The sequence below is a fragment of the Leucoraja erinacea genome, unplaced genomic scaffold, assembly GCF_028641065.1.
Source record: "Leucoraja erinacea ecotype New England unplaced genomic scaffold, Leri_hhj_1 Leri_98S, whole genome shotgun sequence".
NCBI lineage: Eukaryota > Metazoa > Chordata > Chondrichthyes > Rajiformes > Rajidae > Leucoraja > Leucoraja erinaceus.
In genome coordinates this window covers 240,829-259,713 of record NW_026576938.1, presented here as the reverse complement: position 1 = coordinate 259,713, position 18,885 = coordinate 240,829, and the positions used below count along the sequence as shown (strand labels likewise).

The 18,885-nt window shown below is 46.7% G+C and overlaps 1 protein-coding gene across 1 annotated transcript in view; it reads left to right on the top strand.

Annotated features, from left to right (window-relative positions):
- The window catches only part of LOC129695212 (tubulin beta-4B chain-like), a 30,111-nt gene extending 12,379 nt beyond the window's left edge, over positions 1-17,732 (top strand). The window contains exons 2-4 of the mRNA XM_055631987.1: positions 7,726-7,834; positions 10,192-10,302; positions 13,041-17,732. Coding sequence (XP_055487962.1) covers positions 7,726-7,834; positions 10,192-10,302; positions 13,041-14,101 — 1,281 coding nt within the window. The 3' untranslated portion in view covers positions 14,102-17,732. The remainder of the gene's footprint in view (positions 1-7,725; positions 7,835-10,191; positions 10,303-13,040) is intronic.
- The last annotated feature ends 1,153 nt before the right edge of the window (positions 17,733-18,885 follow it).

The following is an 18,885-nucleotide window of genomic DNA, read 5'->3' as shown; positions in this document are numbered from 1 at the left end:
AGGTACGGGATACTGAGTTGGATGATCAGCCATGATCACGTTGAATGGCGGTGCTGGCTGGAAGGGCCAAATGGCCTACTCCTGCACCTAATTTCTATGTTTCTATGTTTCTAATATATAAGGTGGAGAGTAATGGGATTACTGAGATACAGCATCGCCCAAGAGCAACTCGGGTACTTCTGCTAGGACGTGCTGAGAAAAAAAAGCTTTGGGTGTAAGCAAAAGTAGATGCAAAAAGCTGGAGTAACTCAGCGGGGCAGGCCGCATCTCTGCAGAAAAGGAATGGATGACGTTTTGGGTTGAGGCCCTTTTGTCCCGCTGACTTACTGCAACTTTTTGAGTCTCTTCTGTTTAAACCAGCATCTGCAGTTCCTTCAATAGACAATAGGTGCAGGAGGAGGCCATTCAGCCCTTCCAGCCAGCACTGCCATTCAGTGTGATCATGGCTGATCATCTACAATCCGTACCCCATTGCTGCCTTCCCTATTCCCGTTAAAACTCCGCTATCCCTTAGAGTTCTATCTAACTCTCTCTTGAAAGCATCCAGAGAACCAGCCTCCATCACCCTAGCCCTCTGAGGCAGTGAATTCCACACACTCTCAACTCTCTGTGTAAAAAAGATTTTCCTCATCTCCATTCTAAATGGCTTACCCCTTATTCTTAAACTGTGTGGCCCCTGGTTCTGGACTCCCCCAACATCGGGAACATGTTTCTTGCCTCTAGTGTGTTCAAACCCTTAATAATCTTATATGTTTCAATAAGATCCTTCTAAATTCCAGAGTGTACAAGACCAGACGCTCCATTCTTTCAATATATGACAGTCCCGCCATCCCGGAAATTAACCTTGTGAACCTACGCTGCACTCCCTCAATAGCAAGGATAGCTTCCTGCACATTTGGGCATCAACAGCCTGATTTGGGCATGTGTAATTGCAGCCAGGAAGTAGTTGCCTCCTGTGACTGCGAGGACTTGAGCCAGGATTCCCATATGCCCGTGTGGTGAAGACGCGGAAATGGGCCATCTCAAACTGGGTCTCCATCTCGCGCTGGTGGATGTGGGAAGGTCTTTCATTGAAACCTTTCTTTGGACTGTGGGTGCAAGCAAGGTGGGTAATTGGACTTGCCTAATCTTGCAGTCAATAGACAATAGGTGCAGGAGTAGGCCATTCGGCCCTTCGAGCCAGCATCGCCATTCAATGTGACTAGCAACTCTCTGTGAGAAAAAGTGTTTCCTTGTCTCAGTTCTAAATAGCTTATCCCTTATTCTTAAACTGTGTGGCCCCTGGTTCTGGACTCTCCCAACATCGGGAACATGATTCCTGCCTCTAGCGTGTCCAAACCCTTAATAATATTTTCTGCTTCAATAAGATACCCTCTCATCCTTCTAAACTCCAGAGTGTACAAGCCCAGCTGCTCCATTCTCTCGGCATATGACTGTCCCGGGAATTAATCTTGTAAACCTACCCTGCATTCCCTCAATAGCAAGATTCTCCTTCCTCAAATTAGGGGACCATTTTCAGTTTCTTGCCTGCATTGACCCCCGTATTTTTTTCTACTTTTCTTTGTTTTTTTTAGTATGTTTTACAGTATGTTTTTGATGTTTCTCTGTGTGTGGGGGGGTAAGGGGGAAACCGCTTAGGTCGCCTCCTCCACGGAGAGGCATTTTTTTCTATTGCACGAGGATTTTTTTTGTTGTCCCATGGCCTGACAGCAAGGATGTGCACGGCCTTTCCAGGAGGACATTTTGGGGCTTCATGCTTTTAGCGCAGTGCGGACTCGGCGTGCAGCGGGCGAGCCCTTGCTGGGGCTCGCTGGAGGGGAGTGCTCCATTTCGCTGGCCCGCGGCAGCCGGCAGCCTGAAGCCGCGGTCTGCACAGCTCCAGCTGGCGCGGCGTCTGCAGCCCGGGATACCTCGTGGGGAAGAAGAAGCTCCGAATGCCGGCCCGCGACCAACTTCTACCGCGGGCCAAGCGTGAACTTACCTTCCCCCCCTGGAGGGGAGCTTCGACCGCCAGCCCTACGGTCTGCGGTGCTTCTGGCTGCGGCGCAAATTTTAAATCTTCGACCGCTGGCCTGCGGCCTACACCAGCCAGAACCACGGTCTTAGGAGGGGAAGAGCCGATCCTGGACTTACAAAGACTTTTACCTTTATCATCTGGACGCCCGCAGGGACATAGAAACATAGAAATTAGGTGCAGGAGTAGGCCATTCGGCCTTTCGAGCCTGCGGAGACAGCTGGGACAGCTGCGGAGGGTTGAGGTCCCGACCACGGGGGAAAAAGGAGGAGGACTGGCCAATTTCTGTGCCTTCCACCACGGTGATGAATGCTGTGGTGGATGTTTGTGTTAAATTTTTATTGTGTATTGTGTGTTCTTTATCATTGTACAGCTGCTGACAAATTCATTTCACTTGTACTTTATGTGCAATGTGACGAATAAAACGGATTGATTGATTGATATTTCCCTTTACACAAAACTGTAATTTAAATAAAGAACCAGCCTGGCAGTGTGGCCTTCTCACCAGGGCTGTGCAATTCTGGTACTGTCGGAGTCGGTAAAAGAAGTCTCGACTCCGACTCAGGCCTCAACATAAATTTCAGAGACTGCGTAAATCGGGAAAAAAAACCCCGCTTTTTAAACACTTTATTTCCACCCGAGAGAATGAGAAAACACATCAGTGCATATTATAGTAACCGCCATACCACCCACTCGGGTCAGCGTGGAGAGACTGTTCTCCGCACTGTAAATAATTAAATCATATTTGAGGGCTCCAATGAAAGGATCAGGCAGAAGCAAATCTGTTCCTAAGGAAAAGTAATCAATTTCAAGCATGTTTAAGAACTGCAGATGCTGGAAAAATCAATGGTAGACAAAAATGCATTTTTGTAACTAAAAGTACATACCTAAAATTTATTGCAAACAAAAATGCATTTTATTTTCTATTGCACGAGGATTTTTTTTTGTCAAAATTTAGCCATTTAGCTCAAACCTGTGGCCTTAGTTTAATACATTTTGGAGTAATGCTTTTAGAATTTTCATTTAATTCAATGACATTTTAGACAGTAGGTGCAGGAGTAGGACATTCGGCCCTTTGAGCCAGCACCTCCATTCAATGTGATCATGGCTGATCATCCCCAATCAGTACCCTGTTCCTGCCTTCTCCCCATATCCCCTGACTCCGCTATCTTTAAGAGCCCTATCTAGCTCTATCCTGAAAGTATCCAGAGAACCGGCCTCCACCGCCCTCCGAGGCAGAGAATTCCCCAGATTCGCAACTCTCTCAAATTTTAATTTTGTCGTGGTCCTATATGTAATTTTTTTTTCTTTTAGCATTATGAATTATGGGGTTTTTTCAAGAATATAAAAATTAAAAAGCTAATGTAATTATGTTTTTTTCCCAAGAATAAACAATTTAAAAAAAGCCAGAATAGCATAGCTACAACAATTAGGCTCAAAACTTTAAGGACATGGGTTTAAAAGGGTAGCCTGATGATTTGTGTAGTTCTTATGAAATGCCATCTTGTGTAATGCCATCATAGCAGAGTTAGAATGATTATACCTAGGGGTCGGAGTTGGAGTCGGATACACAAGAAATCTCGGAGTCGGGTGTTTTGGGTATCGATTCCACAGCCCTGCTTCTCACTTCCATATGCTTTGTTGGAGTATACAATTGATGGGTAGATTTGCCATGGGGTTAAGGTATGCAACTGGATAGGATGAGATATGTGGTGTACAATAACTGGAGAGATCAGGATAAAAAGGCAAAGCTTCTGGCAAGAGGGCGCGTTTACTCCACATAAGCCCCCGACTTGCGCTCGTATCGACTTCCAACTGGCTGGGGTTGGATGAGCTGGCAGCAGCGTTAGCATTTGACACGATGCTGTGTTGCGAAGGCTGTTCTGAACTGGAGGCTAATGCCAAAAATCGACACGAGTCCAATCTGTTTCTCACAGCAGTTATTAATACATTTCAGGCATGTTTAAGAACTGCAGATGCTGGAAAAATCAAAGGTAGACAAAAATGCATTTTTGTACCTAAAAGTACATACCTGAAATTTATTGTAAACAAAAATGCATTTTAATTTTTATTGCACGAGAATTATTTTTTTGTCAAAATTTAGCCATTTAGCTCATACCTGTGGCCTTAGTTTAATAGATTTTGGAGTAATGCTTTTAGAATTTTTATTTAATTCAATGGCATTTTAGACAATAGGTGCAGGAGGAGGCCATTCGGCCCTTTGAGCCAGCACCTCCATTCAATGTGATCATGGCTGATCATCCCCAATCAGTACCCTGTTCCTGCCTTCTCCCCATATCCCCTGACTCCACTATCTTTAAGAGCCCTATCTAGCTCTCTCTTGAAAGTATCCAGAGAACCAGCCTCCACCGCCCTCCGAGGCAGAGAATTCCACAGCCTCGCAACTCTCTCAAATTTTAATTTTGTCGTGGTCCTGTATGTCATTTTTTTTTCTTTTAGCATTATGAATTATGGGGTTTTTTCAAGAATAAAAAAATTAAACAGCTAATGTAATTATGGTTTTTTTTCCAGAACAGAAAATTAAAAAAACGCCAGAATAGCATAGCTACAACAATTAGGCTCAAAACGTTAAGGACAAGGGTTTAAAGGGTAGCCAGATGATTTGTGTAGTTCTTATGAAATGCCATCTTGTGTAATGCCATCATAGCAGAGTTAGAATGATTATACCTAGGGGTCGGGGTCGGAATCGGATACACAAGAAATCTCGGAGTCGGGTGTTTTGGGTATCGATTCCACAGCCCTGCTTCTCACTTCCATATGCTTTGTTGGAGTGTACAATTGATGGGTAGATTTGCCATGGGGTTAAGGTATGCAACTGGATAGAGTGAGATATGTGGTGTACAATAACTGGAGAGATTGGGATAAAAAGGCAATGCTTCTGGCAAGAGGGCGCGTTTACTCCACATAATCCCCTGACTTGCGCTCGTATCGACTTCCAACTGGGTGGGGGTGGATGAGCTGGCAGCAGCGTTAGCATTTGTCACGATGATGTGTTGCGAAGGCTGTTCTGAACTGGAGGCTAATGCCAAAAATCGACACAAGTCCAATCTGTTTCTCACAGCAGTAGGGGGTGGGGTGGGGTGGTGGGGGGAGAGCTGTGGATGGACGAGAGCCAAGGAAACAAAGCCCATCTGCCTTCACTTCTTTCCTTTGTTCAAACGCAAGAATTCTGAGCCTCGACCGTTCCAGTGTGTGTCGTGTGAAGCCATTTCAATTATTGCTAGCTTCAGGATGTTACACAGCACAGGATCATTAGAATGGGGACTTTAGTTTCCATTCCTTTTGTCTTATTATTTTTGGAACGTTGTGTCCTCGATGCTGTTTTACTGTGCCATTGACACTGTAGTCAGCAATGTGGCTGCAGATGCCTTTTGTTTCCCTGTGATTCTGCAGCCATGGGACGGAGCTTATTCAGACGAGCGAGCCTTTCCCAGGCTCCTTCCCGCTACCCACCCAACTGCGACAGGCAAGCTTGTTTGACCCCGACCCTGCCCTTTATTCACTATTGATTGTAGATGGATTTAAGCACATTAGCTGGTGGACACAAAATGCTGCGAGCATTCAGACTGTCGAGCATCATCCCTGGAGAAATGTTTCGGGTTCGAACCCTACAGACCATTGGATGATGATTTAGTTCGGTTTGGGCAGGGGCCTACACACCTTTTAGCATGAGGGCCACATTATATATTTGGCACATTTTTACAGACCATGTACACACACACTTGTTCTCTCCCTCCCCCCCCCCCACCCCATATCCCCTGACTGCTATCTTTAAGAACCCTATCTAGCTCTCTCTTGAAAGTATCCAGAGAACGGGCCTCCACTGGCCTCTAATGACCTAATCTGAGGATAGACATAGAGGGAGTACAGAGGGAGTATAGAGGGAGTACAGAGAAGGTTCACCAGAATGATTCCAGGGATGGCAGGACTTTCATATGAAGAAAGACTGGATAGACTCGGCTTGTACTCGCTAGAATTTAGAAGATTGAGGGGGGATCTTACAGAAACTTACAAAATTCTTAAGTGGTTGGACAGGCTAGATGCAGGAAGATTATTCCCGATGTTGGGGAACTCCAGAACAAGGAGTTGCAGTTTAAGGATAAGGGGGAAATCTTTTAGGACCTAGATGAGAAAAACATTTTTCGCACAGTGGTAAATCTGTGGAATTCTCTGCCACAGAAGATAGTTGAGGCCAGTTCATTGGCTATATTTAAGAGGGAGTTAGATGTGGCCCTTGTGGCTAAAGGGATCAGGAGGTATGGAGAGAAGGCAGGTACGGGATACTGAGTTGGATGATCAGCCATGATCATATTGAATGGCTATGCTGGCTCGAAGGGACGAATGGCCTACTCCTGCACCTATTTTCTATGTTTCTAAATGGCTTACCCCTTATTCTTAAACTGTGTGGCCCCTGGTTCTGGACTCTCCCAACATCGGGAACTTGTTTCCTGCCTCAAGCGTGTCCAAACCCTTAACAATCTTATATGTTTCAATAAGATGCCAACTTTGTACCGTCACGAGCTGAAGGCCAACATTGTAGCCTCTCAGTGTCTCCCTGGTATTGGATGTGTGCCTGGTACTGTACAACAGCCAAGAATGATCTCATTCAGTGTTGCCTTTCAATAGGTAGAACCTTAAAAATGGATCGGCCAGTGTGTGTTTTAAGGTGCAATTTAATTCATTTAAATCTGCTATGGTGCGGATTCATGCATGCATTCAGCACTATTGAACTGTGCAGAGGGACTCCTGGATCATTCTTGAGAGGCCTGATATTTCTTTGACATGAGCAATGAATTAAATGTTTAGTTTAGAGATACAGATTAGAGATCGAGTGAGGAAAGAGAAAGAGAAAGAGGTTCACCAGACTGATTCCTGGGATGGCAGGACTTTCATATGAAGAAAGACTGGATAGGCTCGGCTTGTACATGCTAGATTTTAGAAGATTGAGGAGGGGATCTTATAGAAACTTACAAAATTCTTAAGGGGTTGGACAGGCTAGATGCAGTAAGATTATTCCCAATGTTGGGGAAGTCCAGAACTAGGGGTTACAGTTTAAGGATAAGAGGGAAGTCTTTTCGGACCGAGATGAGAAAAAACATTTTTTACACAGAGAGTGGTGAATCTGTGGAATTCTCTGCCACAGAAGGTAGTTGAGGCCACAGTTCATTGGCTATATTTAAGAGGGAGTTAGATGTGGCTAAAGAGATCAGGGGGTATGGAGAGAAGGCAGGTATGGGATACTGAGTTGGATGATCAGCCATGATCATATTGAATGGCGAATTGTGCAGGCTCGAAGGGCCGAATGGCCTCTACTCATGCACCTATTGTCTATGTTTCTAACAAAGGGAAAAAGTGAACAGTGAAAAGATAGATCGAAAAAGAACAAAAGAAAGACCCCTAAACTACCAAAGTAGTGTGGTCGAAAGATAAATAAGAAATAAAAAAAGAAAAAGAAAGATGGAGATATACCTTGCCCCTCGTTGCCATCCCCCCCCCCCCCCCCCCCCCCGCCCACCTCACCCAACCCGGCATCGGATTTAAATTTAAATTTGTGTTGCACCATGCTATTCTTGTAAGAATTCGGTCAAGGGTGTCCATGTCTTGAGAAATTGATCTGTTTTTTCCGCCAAGACAAGTCTAATGTTTTTATGCAACTTTTTTTTTTAACCCACCCCTTGTTGTCTCCACAGTTTTGGGAAGTGGTCAGTGATGAGCATGGCATTGACCCAACGGGCACCTACCATGGAGATAGTGACCTCCAGTTGGACCGCATCAACGTCTACTACAACGAGGCTACAGGTATGGGCTTGTTCAATGATGGGGGATATCGTGCCTGAAAGGTGGTGCGATTACTGTACAATCCCATGCTCACTGCATCCAGGATTACTCCCGAGAGCTTCATCTTGTTCTATGGATGGTAGACAAACTTGTAAGTGTACTGTGTTCTCTGGTAATCTTAATATTTGCAGGCATGGTATTCTTCCCATTTAAATCGGAATTCCGAATTTTTTTTTTTTCTTCCTATTTTTCAATTTTTTTGTTCCCGATTATTTGGCGGCCAATCAACCGTTGTCTCTAAGGGGGTTGCGTCCAATCACCGACCAAATTCCCATCCAATCAACAAATCGGTCCCCTGCCGTCCAATCAGCCGCCGTCTCCAAAGGCGTTGTGTCCAATCACATAATGCGCCGGTCACTCGGTGGTCAACGCAGTCTCCAAGTAGCGTTGCGGCCAATCACCGACCAGCTTTCCTCACTGAAGCAGAAGGTGGCTGCAGCCAACACTTTTTCTGTGCTGTTTGCAAAGAGACATTTTGGGTAACATTTTTTACAGAGATTTTTTTTAGCTGTATGAAGTCATTTATTTCATGAAATATTTATCTTTTGGGGGTTATGTGTTAGAAAAATTTGAAGCTTCTTCTATGTAAACTACCAGCAGAAAGCTTGGAAATCACTTTCAATTTATTGAAAATGCAGGAGCCCCCTGAACACCCACTGGGGGACCCTAACCGGCCTCCTGGACCCCCGGCCAATACTTCTCACTTTTTTTCTGGAGGTGAATGTCATGCCTGTGTTTGTCCATCTTATTGACCATGGAATAGCTTCATCTGGGAGCTCTGGTGGTGATTTAGGGAGTGGGTGGGAAATAGTTTGTGGTAATCTTCAAATCCAGTGTTAAAACACATTTGTACTCCCTGGCTTTTGACCATGCCTGAGGCTTTGCTTCTGTTTGTGGTGTTTTTGATGTTTCTTTATTTTACATGTCTTTTCCTACTATTTCTTTTGATTGTTATTTTTGGTGTGTAATAACTTTTTTGTCAATGATTAGTGATGTACAGCACTTTGTTGCAGCTATGTTTGTTTTTAAAGTGCTCTATAAATAAAATTATTATTATTATTATTATTATAATCTCCATTCGTCATGCTTTGGAGGTGTTTTTTTTTCTCTGCCTGGTCATTTCTTTGCTTCTCGAAGAACTCTCTTGGTTCTTCTTTGTAAACCCCAAACTCAAGCAGTTTCTTGCAAGCTCAAGCAGGTGCCCATTCTGTTGCCTTCCACATAGGATGTGGTTAGGAGCTTGAATGAAGGCTCGTGCAATTCGGAGGCAGAACTAGCTGTTGCACAAGTTAATTTCTGTGACATGCTGTTCATCGATTGGTTTGGAAATGTGGGTAATTGACAGTACCTGAGGGCTAATTTAGCCTACAGTAACAGACTGTGCCAGTATCGCCATTCAATATGATCATGGCTGATCATCCAAAATCAGTATCCAGTTCCTGCTTTTTTCCCCCACAAATTCCCTTGAATCCGTCAGTCACGGTGGAGCAGCGGTAGAGTTGCTGCCTTACAGTAAAACGCAGCGCCAGAGACCCAGGTTCGATCCTGACTACGGGTGATGCGCTGTCTGTGCGGAGTTTGTACGTTCTCCCCGTGACCTGCATGGGTTTTCTCCGAGATCTTCAGTCTCCTCCCACATTCTAAAGATGCACAGGTTGATTAATTGGCTTGATAAATGTATAAAATTGTCCAACTTCCAGTATAGCCCCTGGTGGACTCTTCGCCAGTTACAAGGCCCTAAGAGCCGAATCTAATGCCCCTGTCCCACTTAGGAAACCTGAACGGAAACCTCTGGAGACTTTGCACCCCACCCAAGGTTTCCGTGCGGTTCCCGGAGGTTGCAGGTGGTTGCCGGAGGTTGCAGGTAGTGGAAGCAGGTGGGGAGACTGACAAAAACCTCCGGGAACTGTACGGAAACCTTGGGTGGGGCACAAAGTCTCCAGAGGTTTCCGTTCAGTTTTCCTAAGTGGGACAGGGTCATTACTCTCTTGAAAACACCCAGTGAACTGGCCTCAACTGCCTTCTGTGGCAGAGAATTCCGCAGATTCACAACTCTGGTTGGAAAAGTTCTAACTTGTGGCTCGTGCATGGAAAATTCCCTGCGTAGTTACGGTGGGAGTACAGTCACCATATGTTGGTGTTATTTTTATTTCACTAGCAATGGGCATGAAAAGGTGTGTGGGTTTTTTTGGTTTACACAGGGGGGACAGTGGGTTTTATTGGACTTTTCTGCTTAACCCAGTGGTAATGGGAGGGTGCGAAAGATGTCGAGAATCGTTAAAGATAATTTACTCAACGACTTTTTCCTTCTTGCTCAGGAGGTAAATATGTTCCCCGTGCAATTATGGTTGACCTGGAGCCTGGCACCATGGACTCTGTTCGTTCCGGTCCATTTGGGCAGATCTTCAGACCGGATAACTTTGTGTTTGGTGAGTGCAAGTCCATTATAGCTTTCTCTCTTGTGCATTCATTTTTGCTTTGTCTGTGGCCGCTGTGATATCTCAAATGCACCTGTTCCAAAAATGCATTGATGTTCATGTGACGGCCTTCTATTCCAAGTGCTGGTGGGGAGGGGGTGAGGAGAGGGATTTGGGTATCATTTTACTTTTTCATGTAGGGGATATTTGATGGAAGATTTTCAATGCTCTTAAGATTCGCAATGCTCTTATGACAATGGAATTTTGATTGTAGATTTTAGGAGAGCTCCCCCTCCCCACACCCCACTCACCATCAACAACACCACAGTCACATCTGTGGAGTCTTTTAAGTTCCTGGGAACCATTATCTCCATGGCCTTAAGTGGAGGGGCTGCCATCGACTCCACAGTCAAAAAGGCCCAACAGAGGATGTACTTCCTGCGGCAGCTGAGGAAGCACAATCTGCCACAGGCAATGATGGTCCAATTCTACACGGCCATTGTAGAGTCTGTCCTCACCTTCTCCATCATGGTCTGGTTTGGCTCAGCCACCAAGCACGACACCCGGAGGCTGCAGCGAATTGTCCGATCAGCTGAGATTGTCCTTCCCTCCATTGATGAACTGTCCACTGCAAGGGCCCGGAAGCGAGCGGGCAAGATCATCTCTGACCCCCTCTCACCCTGGCCACAAACTCTTTGAAACACTTCCCTCTGGAAGGCGACTCCGGACTGTCAATGTCTCCACAGCCAGACATAAAAACGGCTTTTTTCCACGAGCTCTACAGCCCGAGGGAGGAGCGGCGCCCATGTCGGGGCGGTCTGGCGTGAGGCTGAGAACGGTACTTACGTGAGGGCGATCCGGCTTGGGGCTGGAACGGTGATCCGGTGGCTGGAACAAGGATCTGGCGGCGGTGACTTGAGTCCGGGGTTCAGCCGCGAGCCAGCGGCTGCGGCAGCAGGACTGGTGGACGGCAGCTTCAACCACCCCGGGCCGCGGTGATTGAGCTGCGGGACTGTTTTAACATCGCCAGGGGGGGTATCGCCTCAGCGCAGAGGGAGAGAGGAGGGAAGAGACTGCAGACCCTAAGACTTTTGCCTCCATCACAGTGAGGAGGTGCTTGGTGGACTCACTGTGGTGGATGTTAATATGTGTTTATTGTTTTTTTATTGTATTGTATGTATGTATGTATGACTGCAGGCACGAAATTTCGTTCAGACTTCGGTCTGAATGACAATAAAGGAAACCCTGTACTCAATAACTAAAAACCTGTAGCCTCCTTTTGCTCTGGTATTTTGTTTAATTCACATGTTTAATCAATAATGTTTTATTATTAATGTTTTATGTGTCATTCCTAACTGTCACTATGTCATGTTGCCACTTGCGGGCAGAGCACCAAGGCAAATTCCTTGTATGTGAATACTTGGCCAATAAACGTATTAAATTATTCAAGAACACACGGACATTCCACGGAGCACTGGAACGCAGCATTGATCCCAAGTCACAGGAACTGTGAAGCAGCAGTTTAGTTATTATGTTGGCTAATGGTTTTTGTAAAAATAACTTGTTTCCAGCGATGTGACAGTGAGGTGTCTATAGATGTAGACAACAGGTGCAGGAGTAGGCCATTCGGCCCTTCGAGCCAGCACCGTCATTCATTGTGATCATGGCTGATCATCCACAATCAATACCCCGTTCCTGCCTTCTCCCCATATCCCCTGACTCCGCTATCTTTAAGAGCCCTATCTAGCTCTCTCTTGAATATATCCAGTGAACCGGCCTCCACCGCGCTCTGAGGCAGAGAATTCCACAGACTCACCACTCTCTGTGTGAAAAAGTGTTTCCTCGTCTCCGTTCTAAATGGCTTACCCCTTATTCTTAAACTGTGTGGCCCCTGGTTCTGGACTCCCCCAACATCGGGAACAAGTTTCCTGCCTCTAGCGTCTCCAAACCCTTAATAATCTTATGTTTCCATAAGATACCCTCTCATCCTTCTAAATTCCAGTGTACAAGCCCAGCCGCTCCATGCTCTCAGCACATGACAGTCCGGCCATCCCGGGAATTAACCTGGTGAACCTACACTGCACTCCCTCAATAGCAAGAATGTCCTTCCTCAAATTAGCGGACCAAAACTGCAAACAGTGCTCCTGGTGTGGTCTCACTAGGGCTCTGTACAGCTGCAGAAGGACCTCTTTGGTTCTATACTCCTCCTCTTGTTATGACGTTCAACATATCATTTGCTTTCTGTCCTGCCTGCTGTACCAGAATGCTTACTTTCATTGAAGGTTTTTAAAATGATGAGAGGGATAGACAGAGTTGACGTGGAAAAGCTTTTCCCACTGAGAGTAGGGAAGATTCAAACAAGGGGACATGACTTGAGAATTAAGGGACTGAAGTTTAGGGGTAACATGAGGGGGAACTTCTTTACTCAGAGAGTGGTAGCTGTGTGGAATGAGCTTCCAGTGAAGGTGGTGGAGGCAGGTTCGTTTTTATCATTTAAAAATAAATTGGATAGTTATATGGATGGGAAGGGAATGGGGGGTTATGGTCTGAGCGCAGGTATATGGGACTAGGGGAGATTATGTGTTCGGCACGGACTAGAAGGGTCGAGATGGCCTGTTTCCGTGCTGTAATTGTTATATGGTTATATGAATGATGAACAAGGACCCCGCCTTAGAAACTAATGTGGTGATGTTACTAGCCTTGTGGTGAGTTCAGATCTTGTTAACATGGCGTGTTTGCTTGCTTCACAGGGCAGAGTGGTGCAGGGAACAACTGGGCCAAAGGTCACTACACAGAAGGTGCGGAACTGGTCGACTCGGTCCTGGATGTGGTGCGGAAGGAGGCAGAGAGCTGCGACTGCCTGCAGGGGTTCCAGCTCACCCACTCTTTGGGCGGGGGCACTGGGTCGGGCATGGGCACGCTGCTGATCAGCAAGATCCGGGAGGAGTACCCGGACAGGATCATGAACACCTTCAGCGTGGTGCCTTCGCCCAAGGTGTCGGACACGGTGGTGGAGCCCTACAATGCCACCCTGTCGGTCCACCAACTGGTGGAAAACACAGACGAGACCTACTGCATCGACAACGAGGCCCTCTACGACATCTGCTTCCGCACCCTCAAGCTGACCACCCCCACCTATGGTGATCTCAACCACCTGGTGTCGGCCACCATGAGCGGGGTGACCACCTGCCTCCGCTTCCCCGGGCAACTCAACGCGGACCTGCGCAAGCTGGCGGTCAACATGGTTCCCTTCCCCCGCCTCCACTTCTTCATGCCCGGCTTTGCCCCCTTGACCAGCCGAGGCAGCCAGCTGTACCGTGCTCTCACCGTGCCCGAGCTCACCCAGCAGGTGTTCGACGCCAAGAACATGATGGCGGCCTGCGATCCGCGGCACGGGCGCTACCTGACGGTGGCCACCGTGTTCCGGGGCCGCATGTCCATGAAGGAGGTGGACGAGCAGATGCTCAGCGTGCAGAACAAGAACTCCAGCTACTTCGTGGAGTGGATCCCCAACAACGTCAAGACGGCCGTCTGCGACATCCCGCCCCGCGGCCTCAAGATGGCGGTCACCTTCATCGGCAACAGCACCGCCATCCAGGAGCTCTTCAAACGCATCTCCGAGCAGTTCACCGCCATGTTCCGTCGCAAGGCCTTCCTCCACTGGTACACGGGAGAGGGAATGGATGAGATGGAGTTCACAGAGGCAGAGAGCAACATGAACGACCTGGTCTCCGAGTATCAGCAGTACCAAGATGCCACAGCAGAGGAGGAAGGGGAGTTTGAGGAAGACATCGAGCACGATGAGGCTTAAACATAAAAATCCATGTTCATCCCTTGATCCTGTACATAAAAGCATCCTTTTTTCAAATTGTGTAATTGAGCAAATTTCGTGGGGTTTTGAAGCCTCTTGCAGGACTCGAGTTTAAAATCACGGCCTGTGACAAAACATTGGCCAATTTGATGAGTAACGTCCATAAAATGTGAAACTCCCCATCAATGCCAAAGCCCGAGCCGCCATCCCAGGTCAGAGCAAATTATTATCCCAAGCCCCACATTCGCACATACAAATCGAAATTGGCTGTGTAGTTGTTGAAGCTTTAAGGGCCAGTTCCACTTGGTGATTATTTTCGGTGACTGCCGACGTCATATCAGTGTCGCCGAATGATTGAACATTTAAAAATCCAGCGGCTACAAAAAAAATGTTGCGACACTTGAAAAAACACCGCACGTATTTTTCCGTGACCTGCTCCGTCAGTCAATGATTCTGGCTGTCGCAGAAACAAACGCCAAGTGGGACAGGCCCTTTAATGATTTGAAAGTGGCTTATTCATCAGATGCGATCAAATCTGAGGAAGGGACAAGAATGTTGCAAATTTGACATTGTGGGGGGGAAGAGGGAGGGAGCCAACTAGAAAATTTAAGTCTCAAATCATTCAGATGAGTCGGCCCAGCCACCAGAGGAGGCAGGGAGCCAACTACAGATCAGACAGATGTGGGCTGAGTCTGATCTGTAAATCCAATATCCATGCGCAGTGCAAGTACAAATAGACTGTGGCCCTCAACTCCTGTGGTGAACTCGAGCCCTGTGTTGCAGTATTCCTCAAGTCTTTGTTTTGACTGTTTCTGAGCCATTTTCCCCCCTGTTTCAGGTCAATAGACACGTCTTTAGTACAGCTGTGTGGTGGGATTGGCAAACATTGGATATGCCGGTGGTTTCGGGCAAACACTTCAATGATACTAATTTGACATTAGTGAATGGAAACACGGAGATGGTGAGATCAATATTTGCACAGTCACTTTGTTGCTGGCCATGTGAAGTCACCTTGCCCAATCATTAGTGCCTAGGTCAGGGGCCGGCAACCTACGGCCCCCGGGCCGAATCCGGCTCATAACCCCAGGCATTTTTTTTTTTTCCCTCCCTCAATCATCCGGTTCGCAGACTTCCGCCATCTCCGGTAACTGGAATGTGGAAAGTTTTGGTCTCCAAATCTGAGGAAGGACATTATTGCCATAAAGGGAGTACAGAGAAGGTTCACCAGACTGATTCCTGGGATGTCAGGACTGTCTTATGAAAAAGACTGGATAGACTTGGTTTATACTCTCTAGAATTTAGGAGATTGAGGGGGGATCTTATAGAAACTTACAACATTCTTAAGGGGTTGGACAGGCTAGATGCAGGAAGATTGTTCCCGATTTTGGGGAAGTCCAGGACAAGGGGTCACAGCTTAAGGATAAGGGGGAAATCCTTTAAAACCGAGATGAGAAGAACTTTTTTTCACACAGAGAGTGGTGAATCTCTGGAACTCTCTGCCACAGAGGGTAGTTGAGGCCAGTTCATTGGCTATATTTAAGAGGGAGTTATATGTGGCCCTTGTGGCTAAGGGGATCAGGGGGTATGGAGAGAAGGCAGGTACGGGATACTGAGTTGGATGATCAGCCATGGTCATATTGAATGGCGGTGCAGGCTCGAAGGGCCGAATGGCCTACTCCTGCACCTAATTTCTATGTTTCTATGTTTAAGGAAGTACTACAGATACTGGAAAAATTGATGGTGGAAAAAAAAATGCTGGAGCAAGTCTCTCCCATTTTTTTTCCTACCTCCAGTACCTGGAATGTGATTTGACTGTATCGCATCCTGCAAAACCTCCGGCACGGCCCCGCACATTCTGTATCTGGGCTTCACTGTCGGGATCGGGGTTGTCAGTGGCAGGGGACGAGTGAGTACGGGTATTCGAGCCATCGCCTTCAGGGCGTAGCCAGCCAAGACAATGGTCCGTGTATGTGCCATGTTGGCGAGCGCCCGTAACTAGGGGCCAATGCTCCGGGTGGTGTCCTCGAAGGGGCGGGATCTATGTGAACACGTGGTTTGATGCCAGCCATTCGGGGCGTGATCCATGCGTACAAGTGATAGATGTGGCCCTCCATCCGCTCACAGGACATGTGTCCTCGCCCCTTGGCAGAAAGATTTGCCGACCTCTAGCCTCAGTGGAAGATAATTCAGATTCCAATGAACCAGTCTTATTTTGGCCTACACTTGTAGAAAACATTGTGTGCTTTGTTGCTGGGACTTAAATCCTACCCTTCAGTAAACCTCACAAATTCAGCCCTGCATTCGATTGTTGGGATATGTCGCAGTGCTTTTTTTTCCCATTTGGGGTACTTCACTTTCATACAAAGTCATTGATTGCTCAGGTCACCTTCGAATGGGGGGGGGGTCGGCAACCTTAGGCCCCTGGGCCGAATGTGGCCCGTAATCCGAAATCATCCGGCCTGCAGGCGGTTTTTTTTTTCTGTTTTTTTTTTTTGCCGAATTTATCCAACCCGCCGACTTCCATCGTCTCCTGTCGCTCACGAGGCCGCGGTGACGTGATGGCGGAGGTGCCATCCAGCAGCACCGAGCTCTGGCTGTACCTCATCCTGAGCACAGCAGCTGGCATGGCCTCGCACCTTCGATGTCTCGGCTTCACTGTCAGGATCAAAGATCCGTTGTACGATCTTTGGTCGGGGTTTGTCAATAGGCCGGGGTCAAGCGAGTATGAAGGTGCGGGATCCATGTGTACACGTGATAGATGTGGCACGCCATCCCCTCACAAACATGCGTCCTGGCCCCTATGCAGAACAAGGTTGCCCACCCCTGCCTTAGATGTTTCAATCTGCTTTCCTCATCATGCCACCTGCTTTGTATCCTTAACTCTAACCACAAATCATCCCACAGTCTTGCCCAATGAATGTTTGTAAATCTTATATGGGACCATCTACAAATTCAATGTCGGGTATAGAAAGCCAGGTGACTGATTTGCTACTGAATTTAACCGTGTTTGTTTTCACTCATTGTTTCTTGTAGAGAACGGATATTTGCAATTCCAGTAATATTGTGCCTGGTGTCCAACATGTTTGCCAGATCACCTCGAACACAACAAAAGTTTGCTTTGACCTCGATCCAGTTCTTAAACTTTGTACTCTTAACTTGAACTGCCTGTGGTTGAAATCCAAAGTACATACATTGTACTTTTCCTCCTTTTCCTCCCATGTTCCATGTTTTGGTTTATTACTTCTGTTGAGTGAGAGGTGAAGATGAGTGACATCTGATTCTTCAATGCAAAAGCAAAAAGATCTTTGTTTTTAGTGATCTGATATTTGGTTGTGAATGATGTACAAGGTTACCGGAAGGACACCCGAGATCTGTGGCCATTTTTTGAGTTGCAACCACTGCAAATGGTGCCTGATTCGTGTTGTTGAGCCAAAATTCCACTGCTTAAAATTTTGACCAGGAAGCTGTCGAGCTTTTTTCTACACTACTTGCTGAGCACTTTTCAATCTTTGTCTTGTGGACTTTTCTCATGTTTTTCACCACTTTGAATCCATTCTCCTTTTTTTCATATTGAAAAGTGTCGAGCAAGCCTGTTTCTTAACTGACGAATAAACCTTTTTTTGCAATTTCAGTGGCCTGTGTATGTTTTCATTTCTGGATGTTGGGCAGTGACTATTAAAGGACTGGACAAGCTAGATGCAGGAAAAATGTTCCCAATGTTGGGCGAGTCCAGAACCAGAGGCCACAGTCTTAGAATAAAGGGGGAGGCCATTTAAGACTGAGGTGAGAAACTTTTTCACCCAGAGAGTTGTGAATTTGTAGAATTCCCTGCCACAGAGGGCAGTGAAGGCCAAAATCACTGGATGGATTTAAGAGAGTTAGATGGAGCTCTAGGGGCTAGTGGAATCAAGGGATATGGGGAGAAGGCAGGCACGGGTTATTGATAGGGGACGATCAGCCATGATCACAATGAATGGCGGTGCTGGCTCGAAGGGCCGAATTGCCTCCTGCACCTACTTTTTATGTTTTAACATGCGTGGAATTGCAATCGACAGGTTCTCAACTGGTTGTTTCATTTGCATCTGTTTAATTCTGGTGAACTATCAGTGCAAAATATTTGGGCTAATACTCGCTGATCTGAAAAATCAATGAGCCATGGCTGCTGGAGATTTGGCTATAGATATTTATTCTCCAATGGATATGTGGGACAATCTCTTTGAAGGCAATACAGTTCAGACAGTCCTCCTCCCGTGTTCTTGGTTCTTGGTCTTCCAAAATATTCCAAATGGAATTTAAACTGGAAGTGGCGGAGGGTGGACAAGCAAAAAAGGGTCCTTGGAGAAGAAGAGCTACCTTAAATGTAGTTGCGTCTGGTTGGGTAACTATGGTAGGGTGAAGACTATTCCATGCTTTAATTGTGCGGGGGAAGAATGAATTGCAGTACACATCTGTCTTAGTAGCTGGTATCTCAAATTGGATCGAATGGGATAGACTCTTCCAGGCAGAACCGCCTTTTTGATCACGGTCGCTTCCCTGCCAGGTAAATGGTCGGGGCCCTGACCCTCCGTAGTCGCCGCCACGTTCAAGCCCTCTGGTCGGGATGGTCGGAACGCCACCAATCACAAAGATCTAAGAGCAGAGCAAGATGGTCCACTTCTGCGAAATACAATGGACTGAGGTGTAGTGCGCACCGGAGCGTAACTATCCGCCATTTCAGTAACCCCAACCCGACTTCAGTCTCGCCGTGTATTGAGCGTTGCGGGGGAACAGTTTGTGTGTTTTTT